Raw genomic sequence first — 24549 nt, forward strand, 5'->3', positions numbered from 1 at the left:
TTTTTCCAGTGTTTTGTGCGGTGAGTGTACGCAGGCATGTTCTTTCCCAAAAAGAAATGATTCAATCGGTTCATTTAATATAGTGGTATCAATTTCTTACTGTTTATGCGTTTCGATTGTTCATTTCCATGAGTAATCTTGTATTTTGTTTCTGTACACTGCTTGGATGTGAAATCCGTTTAGTGAACAACATCACTATTAGTTTGTCTTCACCAGCTAAGTTTTTTCGATTTTGTCCTTTATATATCTTAATTGTGTCAACGATTAGACCAATGTCATTGTTAAACCTACCATTATGTGAAGACACCCCTCTATTATGAAACCGAGCAAACCGAACTTGTTTTTTTATTAAACTGGGGTATAGATTGTAAATTAACATGCAATCGAAGCATATTATATTTTAAGGATTAGATTTTAGCGGTCCCACGGGATCGGGACCGGACCGGACCGGACCACCCGTCTCGATTTTGGTCCTGTCCTTAGTCTTGAAAATTTGGGGATCGGGACTACTAGTTCGATCCCCGATTCTATACTGGAATCGGATTGGCCCGGACCATGCACACCCCTACCTCTAATACCTACACAACACACACGTGCGCGCACACGCGCGCGCACCCCCCCTAAAAATCATACTTTAAAGCTATATTTAACTATGGAAGTGCTAGAAGGGCACGACGGAAGACTAGAGCGGAAAAGAGAATTTGTGAAATTATTGTGTATTTCGACATAAAAGTAAAGAATACATGAATGCCTATATATAGGCTCCGTTATCTAAAGAAATCCAATCGGATATGCACAATCAAAATAGATATAGAAAATAGGAGAAAATATCCTAGATATGTAAAAGATATCCGAAATATCTCTAAAGTTTTCCCGGGACCAGAATCAAAATCATTTTTTTTTTCCATTACCAAACATGTTTATGATCCTTTTTTGTTTAAGGAACGAAACAAAGGATCGAATCATTGTCAAACAGACCCTAAAGGCAGCAATATGAACAGGAGAAAATGCTAAAGAACCACCCCGATGACTTCCTTATTTGCGGATATTACTTCGCAACCCCCTAAAAATCATACTTTAAAGCTATATTTAACTATGGAAGTGCTAGAAGGGCACAGCGGAAGACTAGAGCGGAAAAGAGAATTTGTGAAATTATTGTGTATTTCGACATAAAAGGAAAGAATACATGAATGCCTATATATAGGCTCCGTTATCTAAAGAAATCCAATCGGATATGCACAATCAAAATAGATATAGAAAATAGGAGAAAATATCCTAGATATGTAAAAGATATCCGAAATATCTCTAAAGTTTTCTCGGGACCTTAATCAAAATCATTTTTTTTTTCCATTACCAAACATGTTTATGATCCTTTTTTGTTTCTGGGAACAGAAACAAAGGATCAGAATCACTGTCAAACAGACCCTAAAGCCAGCAATATGAACAGGAGAAAATGCTAAAGAACCACCCCGATGACTTCCTTATTTGCAGATATTACTTCGCAACCCCCTAAAAATCATACTTTAAAGCTATATTTAACTATGGAAGTGCTAGAAGGGCACAGCGGAAGACTAGAGCGGAAAAGAGAATTTGTGAAATTATTGTGTATTTCGACATAAAAGGAAAGAATACATGAATGCCTATATATAGGCTCTGTTATCTAAAGAAATCCAATCGGATATGCACAATCAAAATAGATATAGAAAATAGGAGAAAATATCCTAGATATGTAAAAGATATCCGAAATATCTCTAAAGTTTTCCCGGGACCAGAATCAAAATCATTTTTTTTTTCCATTACCAAACATGTTTATGATCCTTTTTTGTTTCTGGGAACGGAAACAAAGGATCAGAATCACTGTCAAACAGACCCTAAAGCCAGCAATATGAACAGGAGAAAATGCTAAAGAACCACCCCGATGACTTCCTTTTTGCAGATATTACTTCGCAACCCCTACTTTTTAAAATCGAAGTACACATGGGAATGAAAAACTGAATCATTGCTCACGCGGAGTACAACCCAACTTAAAAAAAAGCTATCGTCGTCGATCAATATTCAAATCAAAATACCAACCCTAACACAATCGAGACCGAATCAACCCAACAATAACTTAATCTTCATTTGAAGGTCCAATGGATCCAAGGCATGCATTCTTCCTTTTCACAGAGTTCGGCGGCTATGAAGTTCTCTAGAATGATAGAATCACACTTTCTTGGCATTATACATGGACTCGACCTTCCCATCGTTCCCGCCCAACAGCATGTACTTGTCCTTCCTCGTCAACCCGGTGCACTCGAACCCCAGCACATCGCCCAGTACCTTCTGCACATAATTCGCCACCTCGATCGGCGACTTCCCGCCCGCCTTGCATGTCATCTCCTCCGGCAACCGGTCAAGGAACGTGGCTTCATACATCGGCCTCGGGTTCATGAAGAAGAAGTAAGGGTCCCAGAACTTCACCCCGCGCACGGTGGTCCCGTAGAACATGTTCTGCTTGCAGTTGACCGCGACGGGGACGATCCTGTCGCTCAGCTCCGCGAACAGCGCGCTGAACCGGAGCAGGAAGGGCTCGCGGCACGTGGTGCCCTCGGGGCAGACCACGAGGTCGCCCTTCTCGAGGAGGGTGCAGATCATGGCCGCGTCGGCGGCGCGGTCGCGGGTCAGGGCGACGGCGGGGATCGGCGACAGGAAGCGGGAGAGCTTGCTGACGCTGTAGGTGACGCACGAGACTTTGCGTCCGAGCGCGATGGCGATGATGATGGGGTCGAGAGCCGTGCGGTGGTTGCAGACATAGAGGTTCCCGGGGGTCCCAGCGGAGGGTGGGGGAGGGAGCTTGCCGCGGATCACGAGCTTGATGCCGAGCATCTCGTAGGTGTAGCGGACGATGCGCTCGGGGAGCGGGAGGTTGAAGTAGACGCGGATGATGGAGAGGATGAATCCCAAGGGAAGCCAGAGGTAGGTGACGAGGGCGGTGAGCGGGTCCGGGCGTTGGACGAGGCGGCCGTCGTGGAAGATGATCCGGCTCTTCAGGCGTTCAGGCGGGACGAGAGTTGCTGATTTGCTGCGGCGCACCATGTAACCTTCCTGATGTTAAAATTGCATGGGCACGAGTTAGTAGCCTTCTCACTCACCGCTGTGGTGAATATGATCTATTCCGGCGGGGAACTATGCTTTAGCTTTCGTTCGTACAGCAATCAGATAGCTCAAAATTTTCCTTTTTCACTCGTAGATTGAGCGCAATCAATGAATGCTCAGGATGAACCTAGCCTCATTGCTAGCAACTGAAGTTGATAGGTAGCCTGTCTTATTAATGAAGATTGTCCCCGTAACACGCAATAGTCTTTTCCTAATGACCCAACCATGCAGTGACCCCCCTCACATGGCCCCTTTACTTGCACCGGATCGGGGTTCACAAGTCAATCAATCAACCCCAAATAATTGAAGATTCGAGATATCGAATCGACATCTAGTTTCATGGGGACCCAGACACCAATTGCACCCACTTATTAGCTGGAAATTTCCCTTTTTTCGCTTCAATTTCTGAATTTTGTCTTCAATTATTCATTCCTGGCATTTGTTAACAAGACCAGATTATCAAAAGTAATTGCGCTTTGCATAAAATTAGTTATATAACTAGCCTATAGACCCGTGCTATGTACGGGAAGAGACTTACTGAAATTAATTTCAGGAAGTAATTATTCTAGAAGTATGCTCAGTCATTAGGAGAATAAGATCTTTCGGTAACATTGAATGTAACTATATGCTCCTTATTAACTTATAAACTGCGACAAAGAACAAAATTTATTCAATTATGGGACGCTCATGTTGTTACTTCTTTTCTTTACCCACGTGTTCTTAGCACTACTGGTCTTGCAATTTTATTGAATTTAACAACTTAGTATGATGATGAACATTTTAATTATGGGACCACATGTTCCACTTGTGTATTATTCTTCTTGATAGAAATTGCAATTTTTCAAAGGAAACAAGCGAAAAACAAAATATGAAATGATCTAGGAATTAAAGGAAAACAAAGCAGGTTAGACAAGAGAGCCACATGTCAACTACATACGGACTCCCTCCCACCGACAGGATGCATAAAATGTGAAAATGTTCTCTACGCTTAGGGATGTCGATGGGTCGATTTGAATTTCCATAATACCCGATCCGAAACAATAAATGAATGCGTCCTGCCCGACCCAACCCGTGTTACATACAATGATCATGTCATTGATTATATCATATGCAGTAAAGTGTCCATCTTGCTTCGACCATAGAACATGACAGCTCAGAGAGCCTGTTGCATCCTTATGTCACAATGTATTCGCTTTCTCACTTGTTTATGTGGCCCACAAATATGTGTACGAGAAAGAACGAATGTACTAGGAGTTTTATAAATAGCCTTGCTAACGAATACTCAGAACATTAAAAAAACATTCGAATTTTCAAAATGCTGGTGTACCAAAATTGCAGTATTTCCTAAACTTTAATTATTTCTTTCAAGTAAAGTCCTTGTTGACAACATTGCTAGGGAGATGTATACGAACTTATACCAGTCGAAACAGGACCCAGAGGAAAGACGCAAAGTAAATAAGCCAAACTAAGAACAGCTGCACCCTGCGCACGCATTGATTATTATTAAAGTGGACCACCTAAAGTTTAGCTGGCCGGGGGTTGAGGATGGTTAAGACGGTGGGTCCTTCGAGATCAAAGCGGCACCGTTTTTGGGATGAATACAAGTTAAAATTATGCTTCTGCGGCTCCGCAACTTCCCTCTCTAGTTTTGACTTCAAAGACCCAAATCTGCATGTCTTTCAGTCTCACTTTCACGCTCAACAACACCAGCGATTGTGGCTACAAAGTTTTAAACTAAAGTATATTTTTTAATGGTGTTGGTGGGATGTTGCCGACAAAGTATGAATTCGTCACCCCTTTGGTTCACCTCCTTCAACAAGTTAAGACCCATCGTGCTCGATCCCCCGTCTCGCACGTTAATGTCAGCATCAAGATAAGGCCTTGAGAATTTTCACCAGCCCGTGGACCCTAAACCCTGTTTGCCCCCCATTATTAAGTGAAGTCTATAGATGTTGTGCACAAACTTAAGGTTGACTAACCCCTAAGCAACATAACCTTTCCCAGTTTAGTCATACCATCAGCTATCTAGCAGCTAACTATGGCTGATGAGGATCTAATTGGGGTTTCAAAAGAAGTTGGACGTCGTTGATTTCAACTAAGAGCAGATGTTAGGAACAGTTCTAACTAATATCACATCAACGTGCACCGCTCTCCTCGCATTATTTACAGGCAATGTAGCTAATTCGTTCATTCGTCAATCAGCATGATGTAGTAAGGGATACCGGGAATACTGACCTTGCAAAGCTCCATGAAATTGTAGTCGGTCTCGCGGTCTCCGATCCCAATATCGGGCGCCTCGTCTCCGAACTCCTTTAAAATCGCCAGCCTCTTCAAATCCCCCACCAAAACTCCCGGTCTCTTCACGAACCCAGTGGCCTTCTTCGTCCTCGGGTCCACCTCGATCTCGGTACCTAAGACCTTGTCTCCACCCAGATAATCCCGCACAAATGTCTCGACCATGACGGTCGGGTTGGCCGTCACCACGACCTTCCTCTTGCACTTGTCAAACACTCCGTAGCTGTCCGACCGGACATCAGCTGCATAAAACCTGATAACATTTCGAACGAGTTGATCGGAAAATTCGCGGTTCAGGGCAGATTGAGCTTAAAATACAAACGTCTTAGCTGTCTAGATCGAGTAACGATCGCACAAGTCCATTGCAATCAGCTTTTTAACTCTCATTCCAGATCAACTGAGCGCCAAACACCGAATCGATCATCATTCAGACGCTAGAATAAATAAACAAAACAGATTAAGGAAAAGAGGTCTAGCCTTGTTCAAGTACCTGGGCAAGACGGCGCGGGAAGCGAGCTCGATGTCGCGGACCTTGAGGCCGGAGAAGGAGATGAAGATGAGGATCTGGATGCCTAGGGCCTCGGAGATGAAGAAGTAGGTGAGGATGACGAGAGGGACGGAGAGAAGGAGGGCGAGGCCGCGGAGGAGGCTCCCGGCCTCGATCGCCACCAGCATGTAGTAAGGGAAGGCGCTGGACGAGGAGAGGAGCGTGCCGTCGAGATCCGCGGCGACGGACTCGTAGCTCTTGCCCCTGCACTCGCCGATCGGCGGGAACTTACTCTGCTTCTCCTTATTCTGCGACATCTTTGAGCTTCGAAGAGTTTCGAGCTAGCTTCACCGGCTCCTCTGCTCTCTTCTCTCTCTCTCTCTACTCAGAGATGTTGCAGAGGATGAGCTTCATGCAATGGAGGGGAGGGAACGCCGGTTTTTAAATGTGGAGGTTAGGGAATTAAATGACCGATTTGGGCTTCACCCTCTCTTTTTTTTTTTAATTTTATTTTCAACTTTCCACGTCACCATCCTTCAAAAATCTCGAAGCATAAAAAAAACGAAAACTATTCCAAAACATTAAGAGGGCGAGCATGGCAACATGCCTGCTCTAGAAATCAATTTTAGAACAGAAGTTGATTTTTTTTAACTTCTGCTTATGAGCAGAAATTGTGTTTTTTTTTTTTTTTACTTTTAAAGCCATAGATTGCGTTACCAAAATGAATTTCTGCTCTAATAGCTTTTCTAAAGTCGAAATCCTACTCCAAAAGTGTTGTCATGTAGGCTCTAAACTTTTTGCTGTCGACTCAGCCGCATGAGAATTATACTGCAAAATAAGTTTCGTTACTTAAGTTAATTCTCTATCGCTCAATAAAAAGGCTCAATTAGAATGCATGCTCCAAGTCGTGAACTCTATAATAATTTTTTCTTTCTAGCGAAAGATTTGGACCTCCTTTCCGCGTCTCTTATTCAGAGTAATTTTCTTCCTAGCGAACTATTTGAAGAGAGAGAGAGAGAGAGAGAGAGAGAGAGAGAGAGAGAGGAGAAATGTCATCTTTGCGACTTCCCCATAACTTCACTTCACATTGCCTGAATATTTCAACTCCCGATTGGACACTAAAGTCAATAAAAATGACAGATAAAAGGCTGTCACATGGCTCCTATCTCGATCCACATGGTCATAAATGAGGGTAGGCCATTGAATGCAGCCGGTACCCCGACGTCCAAAATGGGGAATTAAATGAAAAATTTATAAGGTTAATTGTTTAAACTAATTTAACAATAATTACGACTTTAGCAGTTGTGGACCTAATCTTGCCAATTTGGCTTTTCGTTATTTGGGGAAGTTGTTGTCAGAATTATTACTTGTCGTGTTTTTTCTCTTCCGGCTTTTAAATAGGGCGTTGGTGGGAGTGGTTGGCAGATGAGGAGAGGGGCGGGACGCAAAGCTGTTCGACCGACCGTAGCAATCGGGGAAGAGTTAAAGGGGGACGATGAGGTCTGGTTGGAATTCCTATGTGCCGATCCTCCTACATTTGACTAAGGAAATGAGGTTGTTTCTCGCCATTTCCTAGCGCGCGATAACCGCATTAAATTTCCAAAGATTGGTCAGCTACACAAGATCTACCCTTCTGGTCCCGGGCATTCCAGGTTTTGAAATGGTGAATCCGTTGTCAAGGATGTTCTTCTCCATTTGATGTCGCAATGAGACTCCCCCCTAAGGTCATGACGAAAGATACCGACTTTGTGGGGGTGAATTGTGGAAATAACTGATAGAAAGGGTCTTTCTTTGTGAGGGTGATTCGATCTCGCCGATGTGAATTTGACTTCACTAGCCATCTGCGCGTACACGATTTGTTGCCCAGCGTCCTTGATCAAATGCCAAATATGAGACGTCATTGAAGATCGATAGGGCTTGCATGCATTGAATAAAGTGATGAATAGCATTTTCCTAGCTGTAGATATGGTTGGACCGAAGTAGGGTTTACTTCGAGTTTTGGCATCACGGTGCGCGCGCGCAGGCCCTTTCTATTCACTCATTTAATGAAGAGCTCGGAAATAGTTAGGAAACATTTGTTAGGTGGCGGCGAAACGCCTACCACTTTCAAGTCTCACCAACATTTACATGCTTGTCGCGGTCATATTTGTGTTAGCTGTCCGTTTCCAGACAATCTCTTCAACCACAGGAATTAAGCTTCCATGTCAGTATTCAAGGACAAGGTGGACATGTGAAGAAGCATCACACCTTATGTCAAGAAGAATTCAGCTGATAAGCCTATTGCATAATCAAACATCGACCCATGGCTGTCGCGTGCAGCACGACCACTTCGACATGCGCGAGAACATTCACGATTAAGAGGAAATGACCGAGGTCTGAGATGGATGCAAGATCATGACATTCAATGAACGCAATAAGTCCCAAATCTTCTTGAACCAGGAACCATTTTCGTAAGAATTTCTAGTAATACGGTAAAATCTGCAAGCAGGAAGCATGAGAAAAGGTCGTGCTGAAAGGAAAATGGAAACTGTTTTGTATCACATAGGGCTAATGTACATGTGCTGTCTTCTGTACAGTAAAAATGATCACACAGACGCATGCCTGTCCTGCATTCATTACAGGGACATAGTAAAGGTGTGCGTAAGACATCCTCCTAATATAGGCCAAACTAAAACGGCAAAAAGAGAAAAGGGGGATGGGAAAGGATGAAGTTGATAAGCATCCGTCGAAAAATACTGAGAGAAGAATACACCCGGCAAATATCGGTCCTTAATGGTTCTGCAACCACTCCTGGATTGCAGAGCGGAGCGCGCGGTTAGGGACAAGATTTTTGTGCGCAAGCTGGAGGTTTGTCATCGGCGAAGCATCGTGGCCACTCTCAAGCCATCCTCGCAAAGCCTCTGCTTCGTAAGTGAATCCATCTGCCGCAACTTGCGGATCTTGCATGACTTCCTACAAGATCAAACAAGTGAGATGTACTTAGAATTATCCCATAGTGAAAGCAGAAATTCAAATGGGACATCTTCCCACAAATTGTGACCCGCACAAAGAAGATGATTCAACCATAGCGGCAGTTCAAAAGTTCCCAAGAACGGTTTCGCTATCCTCCAGTAACTACGATGGAAAGTTCTACTGGGCCAAACAAGATGGAATCTTTTGCAATAATAGGATGATAACACCTGTCCAAAAGTACAAAGAAGATGGCATGGAAGAGTATCTAACTATGTTCCACTAGCTTACCTGCAGAATTGGACAAATGAAATAAGGAGGAGGTTGCCACCGTTCTTCAGAATTCATTCTAAAGGACGAGAAGTCTCCACAGGAAGCTCTCATCGGTTCAAGTACTCTCCACACATCCGACCCAAGGTCTGGCCTGTCCTTTCTGTTCATCTCACAGCACCTCAGAGCTAAATGGGCCAACTGCTCAGCTAGCACATAGGGCCAATCTCCAGCCAAAGGATCCAAGAGGGATTTCAATTTTCCCGCACTAAGTGCATACTGCACTTCCTTTGAAATTCCCAGGGCAGGTCGCCCTGTCAACAACCGCAGCAGTATTATCCCAAAAGAATAAACATCGGACTTGGTAGTGAGCTCTCCTGTAGAGAGGAACTCCGGATCCATATATACAAAAGTTCCCTTTGGATCAGTTCTACACAAAGCGGTGTTGTTACTGGAACGTTCATTGAGCGATAACAGGCGGCAGATGCCAAAATCACTGAGTTTGCTCTCAAGGTGGGCATCTAGAAGGATATTAGCCGGCTTTAAATCTCCATGCACAATGTTGTGAGGTTTGCTAGAATGAAGAAAGATGAGGGCTGAGCAGAGCTCAGTGGCAATTCGTGTCCTAGTTTGCCATGATAATGGCGGCGTGTTGTCACGGCAGCTGAGTCGATCTTCAAGGCTTCCATTCGGTAGATATTCGTAGACCAGAGTCCAAGCCTCTGGACAAGCTCCAATAAGTGTGACCAGATTTGGGTGCCTCACCTTGCTCAAGACGTCCACCTGAGGTCAAACCCACAGTAAATTATAATGCTGAACTCCTGGGCAGAAGCAACTTTTTGGACTGTGAGTTATTTGCACAAAAAATATTTACTAACAGAAGTAGGAAAAAATTAGCTCAAGGTCGTAGTAAAAACGTTACTTGTGGTAAGCCATGCATTCAGAATTAAGAATAGTGATGTAACAAGGTAAGATTCTCTTGTAAAGTGCTGTTGAAGGATGTACTAAGCCGTAATTCCTCGATGAATTTTACCAGCAGCAGCGAGTTCTACCATGCAAGGTATTTCATTGTCCTTCTAACAAGATGGGGATGTTATTAAATAATCAAAACGGCATGAAACCGTTTAGTATTTCCAACTATGAGATGGCCAGTGGTAGCAGAGAGAGTCAAATTACAAGTGCTGTGAACTTTGAGATGGGCAAAAATTCTTGAGATTCAATGACTGAGACATGCATCCCAACATTCCTAAAGGGCGACATAATCCAAATGAGTTGTTTCAAGTTGCTGCAGTCAAGAAGCCCAATAGATGTAGGTGTAGTTGAAAAATTCAAAATGACATGAAACCCCTATAAATGGCCAGCCGGAGCAGAGAGAGTCAAGTTACAAATGCATACTCCAACAGACGCGATGAAGGAAAATCCATGCAGAGGGATGACAAGAAAATGTTTATAGTATTCAAGAAGTTGGCTATACATCCCGCCATCATTGTAGGCGAAATAATTAAGATCAATAATCTTCAGTAGCAGCCCTAAGTAGTCAATAGGCCCATAAGATATATATATATATATATATCCCTAGGATTTTCAAGAAATAATCGATACTTGACCCTACCTCTTGTTGAAATTCTTGAGGACCTTGCAAGCTATGAGAATGCAGCATTTTGATAGCCACCGGTGTGTGACGAAGGGAACCTTTATATATGCTCCCATAGCCGCCTTCTCCAATTTTTAATGATGGATGAAAGTTTCGAGTTGCTTCCTCAATTTCTGAAAAAGAAAACTCAGAGAAATACTGAGGAAAGGTCGCACTCAAGGTATCACCTTGTCTGCTCCTCAACTCCTCAGCTTTTCTGAGTGCGTTGTCACGCTCAATCTGCAACTCATTTCGTTCTTGGTGATAACTCTGCAGAAGTTCAACAGCAGAAATGATCTTCTGCTCTAGCTCGTTTACAATTTGATCTGTTTCTGCAATTTGGCTCTCTAATGATGACTTCTGATCCAAGGCAATACGAAGTTCTTCTAAGACTTCATCTCGCTGATTCTTCATCTTGCCAAGTTCTTCTTCTTCTTTTGCGAGAGCTTCCTCAATTTCTTTCCTTAGCTTATGCTCCCCCGCATACAAGCTTTCCAAAGCTTTTACCTAAATTAATCACACAGGATTACTACTAAGGATAAGTGATCCATTTATTTCTTTTTTCACTTCTATGTAAATTACGCCATGCATGCTGTTCAGCTGTTACAAGATGCAACTATGATCATTAAAATTATTAACCAAGCATTTCACTCACCAAGAACACAACATGACTTGGGAAGAAACAAGAGCATTATTGGCAAACATGTCTCGCGAGGTGTACAACTGTAGTGACGCGACTTAAATGCTATTAGCAATTAACAGATATGATTGACAAAAATTAAACCGAATCAGCAAACACACACGCCGGTCAATGACATATTTATGAAAATACTAAGTCCATTCCGTCAACACACATACAGCACACTATTTTGCACTTTTATCAAAACTTTACCTTTCTCATGCCTTCAATGGCATCCTTCTCAGCTTTTGCACGCCTCACTGCCTCTTGAAGCGTGTCTATCTTTGCATTCTCAACCTCCGTTAGGGCTTGCTCAAGTTGATCGTACAGATCGTCATTCATATTTACATCCTGTCACATTTTATCACACCTCTCAAACGTTAGCCATATCAAGTGGCTTGCAAAGGTAAAAACAATGGCTCCTAGCAGGCATTTTTCCAAAAAAGAAAGATCGCTCTTTGCACATACCAGCGTACTGGAAGGAGCTGAATCCTCGTCATTACAGTTTGACTGACTTATCTCTCCCCTCCTGTCGCTCATTTCTGGCATGACATCTGGAGAGGATATCATCTCAGTTGCACCAATGGATGAGCATGATGAAGCAACTGAACTCTGAGAGCGACTCCTCCTTGATGACCTTTCAGTTTCATGGTAACTCTCCTCGCGTTCCAACGTGCTTTGGGCAGTTGATGGTCCTGGAGGACTCTCTGGGGAAAAAGAAACAACTGACCTCCCTCCACGCCTCTCGCTATTTGAAGAGAATAATACTCTGCTAAACATATCTTGCACTGGATTTGTCAGTTTCTGTGTATCGTTCCTACGCGGCGTCCCAGACGATGAACTCGAGAGAGTTGACACTCCAGAATCAGGAGTAGCGTTAATTGGAACCAGTGAAGAGGGAACTTCTGTATCAGCTTGATCTGTACTAGCCTCCCTATTTGCATGAGGAATTAAGATCAGTATGACCAGAGAGGTTTTTCTTTGCCATCCCCATGATTCATAACCAACAAAAGAGGAAATATCTGGTAAATAGACTTATTATTTCCTTATTAACCAGTAGCAGAAATTTTATTATCCATGATCATACTGTTCGTATGTTTTTCTTTTCTCGGAGTTAGATGTCAGTATGGCTGTTAAGAAGCTCTTTCTTTGCTGGTTCATATATTGCTATTACGTGCATGGTTGTATCAAGCCAGAAAGGCGATGGGAATTAGAGAATAACCTTGTATGAATGAGGTGACCACTGCATATAAACCAAATGTGACAGCAAAGAGGTGCCTCTTCTCGGACAGAAATGGCCTTTTTGGACTTGAGCTCCATCATTTTCCTGCAATTAAAACCAATTATCATAAGTAGTTTCTACGTAAATGCAAGACAGATAAAAAGGATTACCAAAAAGCGTTGCTAATTAATACTCATGCATGGTTAAGTGCTTATGCATAATTAATTTCCTTCAATCACTTGACCATCATAGAATGATTTGAACGATAACTGAACATCCGGACTGATTTTCATAATAAGCTGTTATTGTTGACCACATTATTGGCTGAGCAGCAAGGTTCCTTCTGAAAACTCACTCCAGTCAGTTTTGCAAAATCTGTGAATAGAGCCTAAAATCACGAGAATAGATGGTGCTTACGGTTCTGATCGTGTGAGATTCCATCTCAAACTGTAGATAGGTGTTTGTCATGGACCTATCATCCACTACAAAGTTTAACTTAAAAAATTTCCTTCTTCGATATCAAGTAAACTAATGCTGTCCATGCATGCGATGCACAGGAGAAGTTTCCACACAATCTAACTATAACAATTCAAGAAAAATGAGATACACTGCATCTTACATTATGATCATTATCAGTAACTGCATGCCACAACATCCTTTTCCAACTTGTTTGGGCAAAAACTGACTATTTTTCTAGTATGGGCTAATCATAAGAAAAAAGCAATCACACCAAAGATTGAAAACAACGGCGCACTGTCGGTAAAATACATTAAAGAGGAGGGATCTAATCCTATTTGTTCCTGTTGATTGTCATTATGGCAAGAAAGAAAAGAAGGAATAAAGAGGCAAAAAATTTCTATAGATTTGTACTTGGAATAGCGCCTGTCTGCTGCTGCTCCCATAACAAGTTTTCTGATACCATGCACCTGGATAAGTTCCAAAATCCCCTTCTCAATAGAGCCTGCTTCTGTAAATAGTTTCTCTGCTCGTACCTGCCAATAAACAGAATCCTCACGTCCAATATTCCACAAGAAGACTATTACCAGAGCGATTAATCTGAATTCAAAATTCTAGAAAGAAAGCACATCAGTACAAAAGAAGAACAATACCCCCATTTGGCTACAAATGCGAAGGTACTCATCCAAAAGTATATGCATGTTTCGCCTCTCAGTTTCCCTGTGCGCTCTCACCATCTGCTCTGTTGCTGAGCTCACAGGAATTTCAGCACCAAGTCCCTCTGCAAACCAGGGCGGAAAAATAGTTGTGAGAGATTAGAGCTTTAAGAGTTACTGTTCAGCAAACGAAGACAATTAAAACACCAATAATTTCTACTTACCTTAAACCAACAATCGATCGGCCCAGAAAGGAAAACAATAGGAAGAAGAACCAAAAAATGAAGAATAATTTGAACTTCATGTTCTTGCAAAGCCATGTACTACCAATTCCCGATACAGCTCATCGTCAATCATTTCAAGCCATAAATTTCCAATTTCTATGATTAGGATTTGCACAGATGACCAAACTAGTCTTTTTCTTTGGTTTTTTCACAGGTTTTGACCAAATAATTTCGCAGTTCTGACACCAAATCAATAACCCATCCAACGACAAATGTAACTGAAGTTACCAACACGGCCAATCAATCTTTTCCCAGATGTCACAAGCCATCCAATATCGAGAGCAACCAAATAAATCAAGGGTTGAGAAAGAGAGAACATGATGCACAATTTTACAGAACCTAGCTAAAAGAAACAAGTCGTACAGAAACACACTTTCAGTTTGAACTCAACTTACCCATCCGGATCTTCTGCGAAGGAACCAAAACATAAAGAACACAAATCTTCTTGCCACCAGAGTTCTGCACAGCCCAAATAAGCGTCAATTTGCTCTCTTTCACATTATTCCCGACCGCGACATGAATCTTATCCTCGACCGCCGGCGTCACTGGTTCAGGCACAATCTCCCCTCTGCTCGCCATAATCGCCGAAACTCCAATTTCATGAATCCGAATTCGATCCACGCTTGGCGTTATCACCGGCGCACGACTCAGCACAGCCATGGCAACAACACAAGCACGAGGAGCTCAACAGCACGAACCATCAAAATTCGACACCCATCAATCCCGATTACAAATGCTCGGCGCCACCAACTTCAGCAATTCAGCATCGACTCAAAAAGACTAGCAGGAAAAAGCACACCCTCTCCCTCCCTCCCTCCCAGAAGCTCCGCACCGAAAATTTCACGCGAGGATCGATTCAAGCACAAAGCCCACCGATCAGCGTCCTCAGCCACGAACCGCGCAAGCTTTGACCACCCAAGACTCTCTCTTTCTCTCTCTCGCCCGATCGATTTTGCCGTCTCAGCTCCCCACTTCCTTTCTTTTTCTTCTTTTTTTGGAAACCCCAGGTTCAATGGGGACGATTTAGAGAAGACAAAGGTGTCGGAGAGCGAACCGTCGAAGTTTCCAACGTCGAACGAACCAACCTCTGCTCGCGAAGCCTCAAGCGAGGAGAAATTAGTCGGCTATGACGAATTATTCGGGTTGTAAAGAGATATCTTGTCCTAAAGCTCTCGATCACCTCCGCTATAAAAATTAGAAATTTAAAAACCAAAGAAGGAACTCCCCAGTCCCCATCATATCATTCATCGCTCCATGAATAATGATGTCGAATAGTAAATTCGTTTTAAAGCAACTCAGAAATTTCGTCTAACCACTTCTGTTCTGGGTGGGGACTCTACTCTCTCCGAAGGTCCACTTTTCCGTCTCTCTTGGCCTTGCGTTCTCAAAACCGGATCTGCGTTGGCCGGTTCGACCGGTTCGACCACGTGCTTCAGCTTGCTCTGGTTCGATTGAACCGGTCAAAATAAGTGTCGGACCACATAACTGAAAGTTCGCTTACAATTGGGGGCGAAGAGAATAATTGAACCAGAATGTTGAGGCCATTTCTCAATTACTTAGTTTCCGTCAGAAGGATAGGATCACGAGCTTGAGCAAGAAGTGTCTAAACACGACAGATGTGTACATAGAAACAGCCATGGAAAAAACATCATGTCAATAGGACAAAAATCCATATACGTAAGCGGTTTCTACTCCTCTATTTTGCGAACCTTCCTTCTCGAGGAAGATTCCCTCATTAACCACAGGTGACGGCCGTGAAGCCCTTGCCCAGTAGCTGGCCGCCCTCCGACCGTCGCCGGAATTAGCAAAAAAGAAAAGGAAAAATAGAAAGAAAAAAAGAAAAGAAAATTGAAAAGAATTAGAATTTTTTCTTTCGAAAGATGCAAAAATTATCCACATCGGTCACGATAATGCTACGTAGGACGTCAAACATTCATGTTAGCGATTAACAGTCATAATTGGCCGAAAGAACTATATGGAAAACCAAGAACTAAATTGACCAAATTAAAAAGGTTTAGGATTTTTGTTTTTGGGTAATTTTTCCGGCATTTCACTCCTAAAATACGCTCAACAAAGATTTGAATCTAGAAACACAAGAAAAGGGACGAACTTTCTTGACATCTAACCTACAAACTTCCATGATTCCGCTTCCATTCCCACGCCAGGCAAAGTTGAATCGGCTTTTGCCATCTCTACAAGCTTCACGTACGATCAAAGACTCAAACGTCGATGCAGCTTTCTCTCTCGTCCGGTCCGAGCTTCATCTTTTTTCTTCTCTCAATCGACGAGGGCGCCGAGTCCACGGAATCCCGGTTTCGCTTGAGGCGACCGGGAGTGAGTTTTTTCTTTGGTCGAAAATACTGAAATTTCATTAACTGAACGAAAATTTGTTAACATCAGACATTAAAATATCCAACATAGATTTCGGAGGACAAAGCAGCCAATTGCGGGGAAGTTCGTTTTTTTCCCTTGGCCTTAGCCACCGGGGGTGGGTTTGACTAATCAATGTAATTGCAGTGCTTTTTCCGGGTCGTGACATTTGACCATGGACTTAATTAGATTTGGCGGGATATCAACACATGACTTAAGAATTCGATTTCGACATTGGCACGCTAATCGAATACCCGGCTATACGATCTCGCAGTTCGCGGAATATTCACTATGTAACCCGTTGTATCATAAAAGATGAATCGGCAATTGTCGCAAATTTTTATCATTCGAGTCGATAGCATGTTAACAGAATAAAGTTACACCAATCTTCCTAAGATGACGCTATTAATGCTTACGTACAACACGAGATAAAAAGCGGGGGAGAGATCCATTAAAAACGATAGTGAATTTACTATTGTTACTACTGTCCTTCGGTTTCGTCGCGGGAAATTCGACATTTTTAAAATGTTGATATAAATGTGAATTTGTATTACGATACTATTGGAATCTTATCGTTGCTCTTTGTCGTTCTCCAAATCTAAAGAAACATGAAGCTGTCATTTGTGCCATTGGATGACAAATAATTTGATATATTTAGTGGGGCTGATTAGGTCTTACTTCTTAGGAATGCCTGTTCAGATATAAATACTTGTTTAGTAAGTAATCTGCCAATTGAGAGAGAGAGAGAGAGAGAGAGAGAGAGAGAGAGAGAGAGAGAGAGAGAGAGAGAGAGAGAGAGTCAAAGACTTCCTTCCTGAGTCATTGAATATTTCATGGGTTTGATCAGCAAAACGAGTAGGGTTCCTTTCCATATTTTCATATGCTTAGTGGTAATTAAGATAATTTATTGCCATCAGTTATCTAAGTTCTGGAGATGGTCCGGTTCCATATTCTCGCTCCATTCTTATCGCCTTCAATACGGTCTGATACGAAAATACGTAATTGAAGAGACAAATATGAGCCTAGAAAAATTTGAACTCATATCTCCAATTCTGTTATCGTGGTGTAAATCTTACTGTCAATCAATGTTGGGTATTTTCGACACGATACTCCAACATCATCTCCTATATATATATGTGATTTCGAAAAGTTTTTTAACTTGTTAGCTTTCAAACGATTAACTTCTATATAACATCAAACACCTCGAATATTTAATAACGTACACGTATCGACATTTAAGATCATATTCACTTAATAAAGCAGTCGTCGTGACGGCAACTAGCATCAGAGTCTGGCCTAAATATTGTCAATGTCAAACGCAACCAAGGAAAGACGCAGCTCCAATAGCCAACAAAAGAAACTTGCGACATCAATATAAAAAAAAAAAAAACGAAATAATGGAGGATAAAACGAAGCCATATTGAATTTTTTTTAATAAAGGACAAGTGGGGCCCATCTTGCGGGCCCGCCAGAACGTCACTACTCAGATTTTTCTTTGTTTACCTTAAAGTATTGCACATATATATATTAATATCAGTCGAAACTGAAGAAATTTATTTGAAATAAAAAAAAAAAAAATTGATGGGAATTTCCCGTGCGAGGTTTGTGATTTTGCTGATTAATTTACTTAAATTAATTCCCTATGAATTAGTCCGATTGGCCGAGTCAAAGTGTGTACGGATGACGGTGGGAGGCCAGCCCCAAGAGGGAATATTCCAAATCCCCGTCTCCAGATTCTCTGCGTGTTGGCCGTCCCACGTTATCACGTGTCCGGTCTGCCCCCGACAAATGACCCCCGAAAGAGAATCTTCTTCTCCGTGCACTTCACCGCGATAAAAACCTCCGCGTGGCATCGATGTTACCGGCGGCGGCTTTGGATTTTCCCCGGTCAACGGCGAGCACGGTCCCGTCATAAGCCGGTGCGGCTGATATTCAGCTGGAGAACTGTTCTTTGTCTTCTAAAGCCAAAACAAAGGGGCAAAAGAAAACAAGAAAGAAGGAGAAGATAGCCTTGAGCAGAAAAATCAGAAACAGAATATCTATGGATGCCAAACAAACACGGCACCGGATTCGGATCGGAGTGTTTTGTCTAGCGATATCTCTAGATGTTGCAATACGAAATGTCTCATTTGAGCTATAGTCGTTCTACATGACCCGTGATTCGAAATTCTAAAATTGAAGAGTTCCATCACCGCAGAACGACAAAGATGCTTTTAGCCTCGAAGCTCATTCAAACGAGATATGTCGCAATCAGGTAAGACGGTACAAGTTGCTCAAGATTGAAGTGTTGCTTGGTTTTAAGGAAATATATCAAACATCGAAAGCAATACCATGTTCGTACCGACGACATGTCTTGTCAAAGTTATTCGTGAGTTAAAACGCGAATTTTCCTGGCCCCTCTATTGGGACCGGAGGTTGTAGTCTCCGATTCCTTTGTACTAACCAACCATAGGACCATGACTTTGACATCTTCATTCGTTTTTTTCCCGAAAACTGTCCGGCAAAGTTTCGTCGGATTTTCCATAGCAAGACAGCTTTGTTCAAAGGATTTTATTTGGAGCAAGCTCCTCCTCCTCCTCCTCCTCTTCTTCTTCTTCTTCTTTCCTTAATTTATTTGCCATTCAATGCAATTGCTGGAAGGGATGGGATGGGATGCGAATGGCGTTGCCAAAGCATTGAATGGTTAGAAGTCTCCACGAATCTTCCTTGCGAACTCTCAAAAGGTTTAAAAGAATATAACTTCGTTTTCTTTTTCCCCTTATTGCGGTTTCATTTTTGTGTAAATAATATCATATTCTTCACCCAAATCTATCCACACGGTTTAGACATTTTCAATCCCGCCAAAGAGAGAATTTGTATTCATTCCAAACAAAGAGAAGAAAAAGAGGAGAGGGTAGGCGCCTAACTACTCGGGAGCAAAGAGACAATCCGTGCACATCCCCTAATTATACGTCTACTTACGTCAAGGTTTCAACGGTGTTGGTGATTTGATGCCCAAAAAGTGTTTTTTTTTATCACTACTCATTTTCACAATGATTTTGATCACTCGAAGTTCATGAGCTTATGCTAGCGATGGATATTAGCGTAATGCGAAATACCTCTCTCACAACCTTCAATCATAAAATAATTATGACACCCATAAGTAAGGATGACAACTTCTGACACGACAAGAAATTAATAAGTTTGGATTGGTGATCCTGTCACCATGGGCCTACTGGAATACTACATTTCAAAATAGTGAGTCCGGGAGAGTGGGACAGGAATTGCCGTGATCGCATGGCCACCAAAGATGTCCCAAAGTGACATCCAGGAAGGAGAACTTCAGAGACAAACATTTCACTTATAAGGGATTATATGGATAATAAAATGCAAAATACGTGGCTGATGGGAAATATCAAGTCAAGGGGAACAAAAGCCAGCCGGATTGGATGTCGGATCGAATTAATTTCTGATTAAGACGCGGTTACCTGTTCCCCCCTAATTTGGGACTAGAGGGTGTAATCTCAGATTCCTTTGTGGAAATGGAAACCATGGGAACACGACTTTTTTTTTTTTTTTGGGTCGAAATGGGACCATGGCTTCGACAGCTTCATTGATTATTTCCATAAACAGTTGGGAACTGATAGAAACACAGCTTGTTCAAAGAGGGGTCGTTTGATTTGACGTAAGGAAACCTTATGGGATGCCCTTCGGTTACATATCATTTATCCAAAAAATCCTAAATCTATTACACTTTTGTCAATTTAATCTTAAATTTTTTCATTTTGCCAATTGAGTCCTAAAGTTTTTTTACATTTTGCTACTTAAATCCATCCAATCAATTTTGGCTGAAAATCTGTGATGTGAATGCCAGCCGTCCTACGTGGCATATCCGGTGCTGGACAATCTTTAGTATTTTTTTGAATTATTATTATTATTTTTTCTTTTTTCTGGAAGTGGTCGGCGATGGTTGCAACCCTCACTTGGGCCTCATCCAGAATTGGACCGGGTGAGGGATCGGCGACCCTCGATAGCCACTTCTAGAAAGAAAAGAAAAGAAAAGAAAAGAAAAGAAAAGAAAATGAAGAAAAATAAAAAAAATAAAAATTCAGATAAAATATTGAAATATTTTTAAAAATTGTCCACGTTAGCACCGGCCGTGCCACGTAGGATGACTGGCGTCCATTTGAGCGATTTTTGGCTAATTTTGGCAAAATATGAAAATGTACAAGACTCAATTGGCAAAAAATTAAAAGGTTTTAAGATTGAATCGGCAAAGGTGCAATAGGTTTAAGACTTTTTGGATGATTTTCTCGGTCGAGAAATATGGAAGGTGATTTCTCTTAAATTTTAAAGGAAGAAACTTGTTTTTTTTCCTTCTTGTGGTAGACTTTGTGTAGCTAAATATCATATTCTATTCTGGCTTGCATTTCTTGAATGACATCTTTCATGAGTCATAATAGGGAAAGAAACGAAAATAAACAAAACATTATTTGACCACATACTTCACTCGAATCAATCTTGAAGCAACGTTTGTGGGCAGAAAAAGATGCACTGACGAGCGGGAATATCTATTGTTGTATTTTGCGGTGATTCATTCACATGGCGATATTGTCATATGCCACAACAAGCAGCTCCTTAATTTTAAGGTATCTTAAATGTTTTTGTTCTTCCCCCAAATATTTAGTCAGTTAACTTACAGATATTGGTTACATGCACGAATTCGTCGAATTCATAATCTTAATCTATTCATCACGTCTTAAAATTATTAAAATTTGGATAATTATCACGATATCATCTTACATCAATCTTCTTCTATAAAGATTTTTCTCTTTACATTAATGTCCATCCGATTCCTTTGTGTTGTACATTTCTAACAATAATTTTCTTTCCATATTTAGGTTATTTTAAATATATCATAGCAAAGTGATTTTGCTTAATCTCTTCAGTGGCAAGTCACCTGTGTTCATTCGGCAATAAAAAATAGCAGACATTGACGTGCTGCTTGTGAAGTTTTCCACCAGCCATAGTCACCTTCGCGCCGTCAATTTTGATCTAGTCAAGACCAGTCTTGAGAAATTCACTTAGAATAGGATTAGCTTCGATTGCTCATATGCATTTTGTTATTTCCGTAACAGCTTGTTTCTTTCTCTCTTTTGAAATTGCATTGGTCAAGTGATGTCGAAATCAGTATATACCGAACTTCGTGATTTCTGTCGATGCCGTCAAAGAGGAATATCTACTTATTCCATACGAAAGGAAGAAAAGTGGAGAGATTAGGCACCCAACTACTTGGCAACAAGAGATAATTAGTACACATCTCCGAATTATACGTCTACCTACGTCAAGGTTATGTGATACCAATAATGTCTAGTCAATATGTATTTTTGCATGATCTTCATCACTTGAATTCATTAGCTTGTGGTAGCAATGGTAATAGATCAATTCAATGCCTCTCTTTCGATCTTCAATCAAAAGATAATTCTGACACCCTTGATTAGGGTCGACAAAAATGAGCTGGTTTGGATTAAGGCTAATCATGTTCAAGTCAATATCATGTTAACCTGTTAGACACGATTAATAACCAAGTCATGGTCAACCCCAACCCACCAGACACGAAATTAACCCATATAAATGAATAGGGTTAGTGGTGACGAGACATGTATATGCCCGTTTAAGCACGATTAGCTAAAAGACTATTTTCTTCTCGCTTGTCGGTATTAAGATTTTAAATTGATAATATTTCATTGGCTATCAATTTTTTTTGTTTTTGATTTGATGTTGATGAAGTTTTGTTGACTGAGTAATGCAATTTGTTACGGAAAAAATGAGGATGTTCATGTCAAATTTCTGTTGGTGGGTAGATTTCTTGTCATAGCAAGCTGTGCAATCTTGATTTCTCGTAAATCGTTGTTCAATTGTGTTACACGAGTATTTTCATGTCAACCTGTTAAATTTTGGAGCACTTTTGTGTAGAGCTGGACGTATTAACCGGTTAGCATGATTAACTAATCATGTCATGTTCTGATTAACCTGTTGTTGTCATGACAAGAACATGACCGGCGAACAGTAATCGCCACCCCTGCCCGTTGAGGCCTCAACGACAACGTTTTTCACCTTAATTCCTTGCTAACCCTCAAAATGTTAGGGTCGTTTCATCGTGCTCAACACTCCAATCAATGCACATACTTCGCACGTAAAATCACCCCACACGGTCACGAGAGCAATTGGTGCTGGGCTGGATGAACCTGCTAATAAGGATTTTCGAAGAAATATGCTCAAGGAGTCAGCCGCTAGTTTTGAAATCACTGTGGCCATTGTCAACCATCCTAAGAAACATCAAGACTACAGGATGAGATAGTAGTGATCATCGAGCAGAATTAAAACCTTAAATCCATCCAATGAATACAGTCAACAGGCACTTGGGTTCACGTCCCTTTCCTTTCCTCGTCACCAGAAGACAACTCTCACGAGGTTTAATACCATGATTAGAATTAAAAATTAATAGATTTGACCTATTAAGATTAAGGCGTCACTGGTCATGACCTACTTGCTATACCATAAGTTTTGATGTATGATATAGCACCAACGCAATTTGATTTCCCATTCTATCGCTTTCATATCGCTATCCCAGTCTGCCAACAAATACAGGATTCAAGAAAACGTTGAGAGAGAGAGAGAAAGAGAGAGAGAGAGCAGTACGCCAATGGGCCCGTCTAATCCTTATCAGTCTATTATTTTTCTGTTCTATTTTACAAGGGGAGAGGGAATTGTGGAATTTTCTAGGATGTCTATGATGAAGAGTAGATAAACCTATTTATTAGTTTTATGAATGACCGTTGAATGTAACATATATCAATTAAGACATACACAATCAAAGAAAAAAGTACATAAAAGAAAATCCTAAATCTATTACATTTGTATCGGATCTGGCGAGGGCCGTGACCCTCACTAGGGCCAGCGAAGGCTTGTTGGCCCTTGCAAGCCCTCGCTAGCAACCGGTGAGGCCCAGCCTACCATCGCCAATGGCCGTTGAGGGCTGGCTGGCCCTTGCCCGGTGGCCGGCAAGGGTTGTCGGTGACCCTCACGAGTCAAAGTGAAAGAAAAAAAAAAAATAGAACGAAAGAAGAAGAAGAAATAAATAAAAAATATTTTTAACAAGTAATTTTTTTGTAAATTTATTGAAAAATGTCCACGTCAGCTCCAAGCGTGCCACATAAGATGAATTTTACCAGCAGCAGTGAATTCTACCATGCAAGGTATTTCATTGTCCTTCTAACAAGATGGGGATGTTATTAAATAATCAAAACGGCATGAAACCGTTTAGTATTTCCAACTATGAGATGGCCAGTGGTAGCAGAGAGAGTCAAATTACAAGTGCTGTGAACTTTGAGATAGGCAAAAATTCTTGAGATTCAATGACTGAGACATGCATCCCAGCATTCCTAAAGGGCGACATAATCCAAATGAGTTGTTTCAAGTTGCTGCAGTCAAGAAGCCCAATAGATGTAGGTGTAGTTGAAAAATTCAAAATGACATGAAACCACTATAAACGGCCAGCCGGAGCAGAGAGAGTCAAGTTACAAATGCATACTCCAACAGACGCGATAAAGGAAAATCCATGCAGAGGGATGACAAGAAAATGTTTATAGTATTCAAGAAGTTGGCTATACATCCCGCCATCATTGTAGGCGAAATAATTAAGATCAATAATCTTCAGTAGCAGCCCTAAGTAGTCAATAGGCCCATAAGATATATATATATATCCCTAGGATTTTCAAGAAATAATCGATACTTGACCCTACCTCTTGTTGAAATTCTTGAGGACCTTGCAAGCTATGAGAATGCAGCATTTTGATAGCCACCGGTGTGTGATGAAGGGAACCTTTATATATGCTCCCATAGCCGCCTTCTCCAATTTTTAATGATGGATGAAAGTTTCGAGTTGCTTCCTCAATTTCTGAAAAAGAAAACTCGGAGAAATACCGAGGAAAGGTCGCACTCAAGGTTATCGTGGTGTAAATCTTACTGTCAATCGATGTTGGGTATTTTCGACACGATACTCCAACATCATCTCCTATATATGTGATTCCGAAAAGTTTTTTTACTTGTTAGCTTTCAAACGATTAACTTC

General features: G+C 41.4%; 2 protein-coding genes across 3 annotated transcripts; both read right to left on the reverse strand.

Annotated features, from left to right (window-relative positions):
• Window positions 1-1888: 1888 nt before the first annotated feature.
• On the reverse strand, window positions 1889-6339 carry LOC115727578 (probable glycerol-3-phosphate acyltransferase 8). The gene is made up of 3 exons (XM_030657814.2): window positions 5921-6339; window positions 5371-5683; window positions 1889-3084 (listed from the first exon to the last, which is right to left on the reverse strand). Exons 1-3 carry the CDS (start codon window positions 6232-6234, stop codon window positions 2203-2205), a joined length of 1509 nt encoding a protein of 502 aa, XP_030513674.1. The 5' UTR covers window positions 6235-6339; the 3' UTR covers window positions 1889-2202.
• Window positions 6340-8424: 2085 nt separating this feature from the next.
• Window positions 8425-15273, reverse strand: LOC115727577 (U-box domain-containing protein 33-like). 2 transcript variants are annotated; one of them, XM_030657813.2, is made up of 9 exons: window positions 14462-15273; window positions 13780-13907; window positions 13541-13662; window positions 12671-12775; window positions 11917-12307; window positions 11662-11799; window positions 10749-11276; window positions 9158-9919; window positions 8425-8869 (listed from the first exon to the last, which is right to left on the reverse strand). In XM_030657813.2, the coding sequence occupies exons 1-9, from the start codon at window positions 14724-14726 to the stop codon at window positions 8687-8689; spliced, it is 2622 nt and encodes an 873-aa protein (XP_030513673.1). In that variant the 5' UTR covers window positions 14727-15273; the 3' UTR covers window positions 8425-8686. The 2 variants fall into 2 exon arrangements, with proteins under 2 accessions (XP_030513673.1, XP_030513672.1); XM_030657812.2 differs by having other exon boundaries at window positions 11917-12382; window positions 14462-15272.
• Window positions 15274-24549: the final 9276 nt, after the last annotated feature.

This window comes from Rhodamnia argentea, chromosome 3 (genome assembly GCF_020921035.1).
Source record: "Rhodamnia argentea isolate NSW1041297 chromosome 3, ASM2092103v1, whole genome shotgun sequence".
NCBI lineage: Eukaryota > Viridiplantae > Streptophyta > Magnoliopsida > Myrtales > Myrtaceae > Rhodamnia > Rhodamnia argentea.

Coding starts and splice junctions, on each gene's coding strand:
- LOC115727578 (XM_030657814.2), bottom strand. CDS start 6,234: ATGTCGCAGAATAAGGAGAAGCAGAGTAAGTTCCCGCCGATCGGCGAG. Junction 5,684..5,920: donor TCCCGCGCCGTCTTGCCCAG/GTACTTGAACAA, acceptor AAATGTTATCAG/GTTTTATGCAGCTGATGTCC. Junction 3,085..5,370: donor ATTTCATGGAGCTTTGCAAG/GTCAGTATTCCC, acceptor TTTTAACATCAG/GAAGGTTACATGGTGCGCCG.
- LOC115727577 (XM_030657812.2), bottom strand. CDS start 14,726: ATGGCTGTGCTGAGTCGTGCGCCGGTGATAACGCCAAGCGTGGATCGA. Junction 12,776..13,540: donor GCAGACAGGCGCTATTCCAA/GTACAAATCTAT, acceptor TTTTAATTGCAG/GAAAATGATGGAGCTCAAGT. Junction 12,383..12,670: donor GGTCACCTCATTCATACAAG/GTTATTCTCTAA, acceptor TCATGCAAATAG/GGAGGCTAGTACAGATCAAG.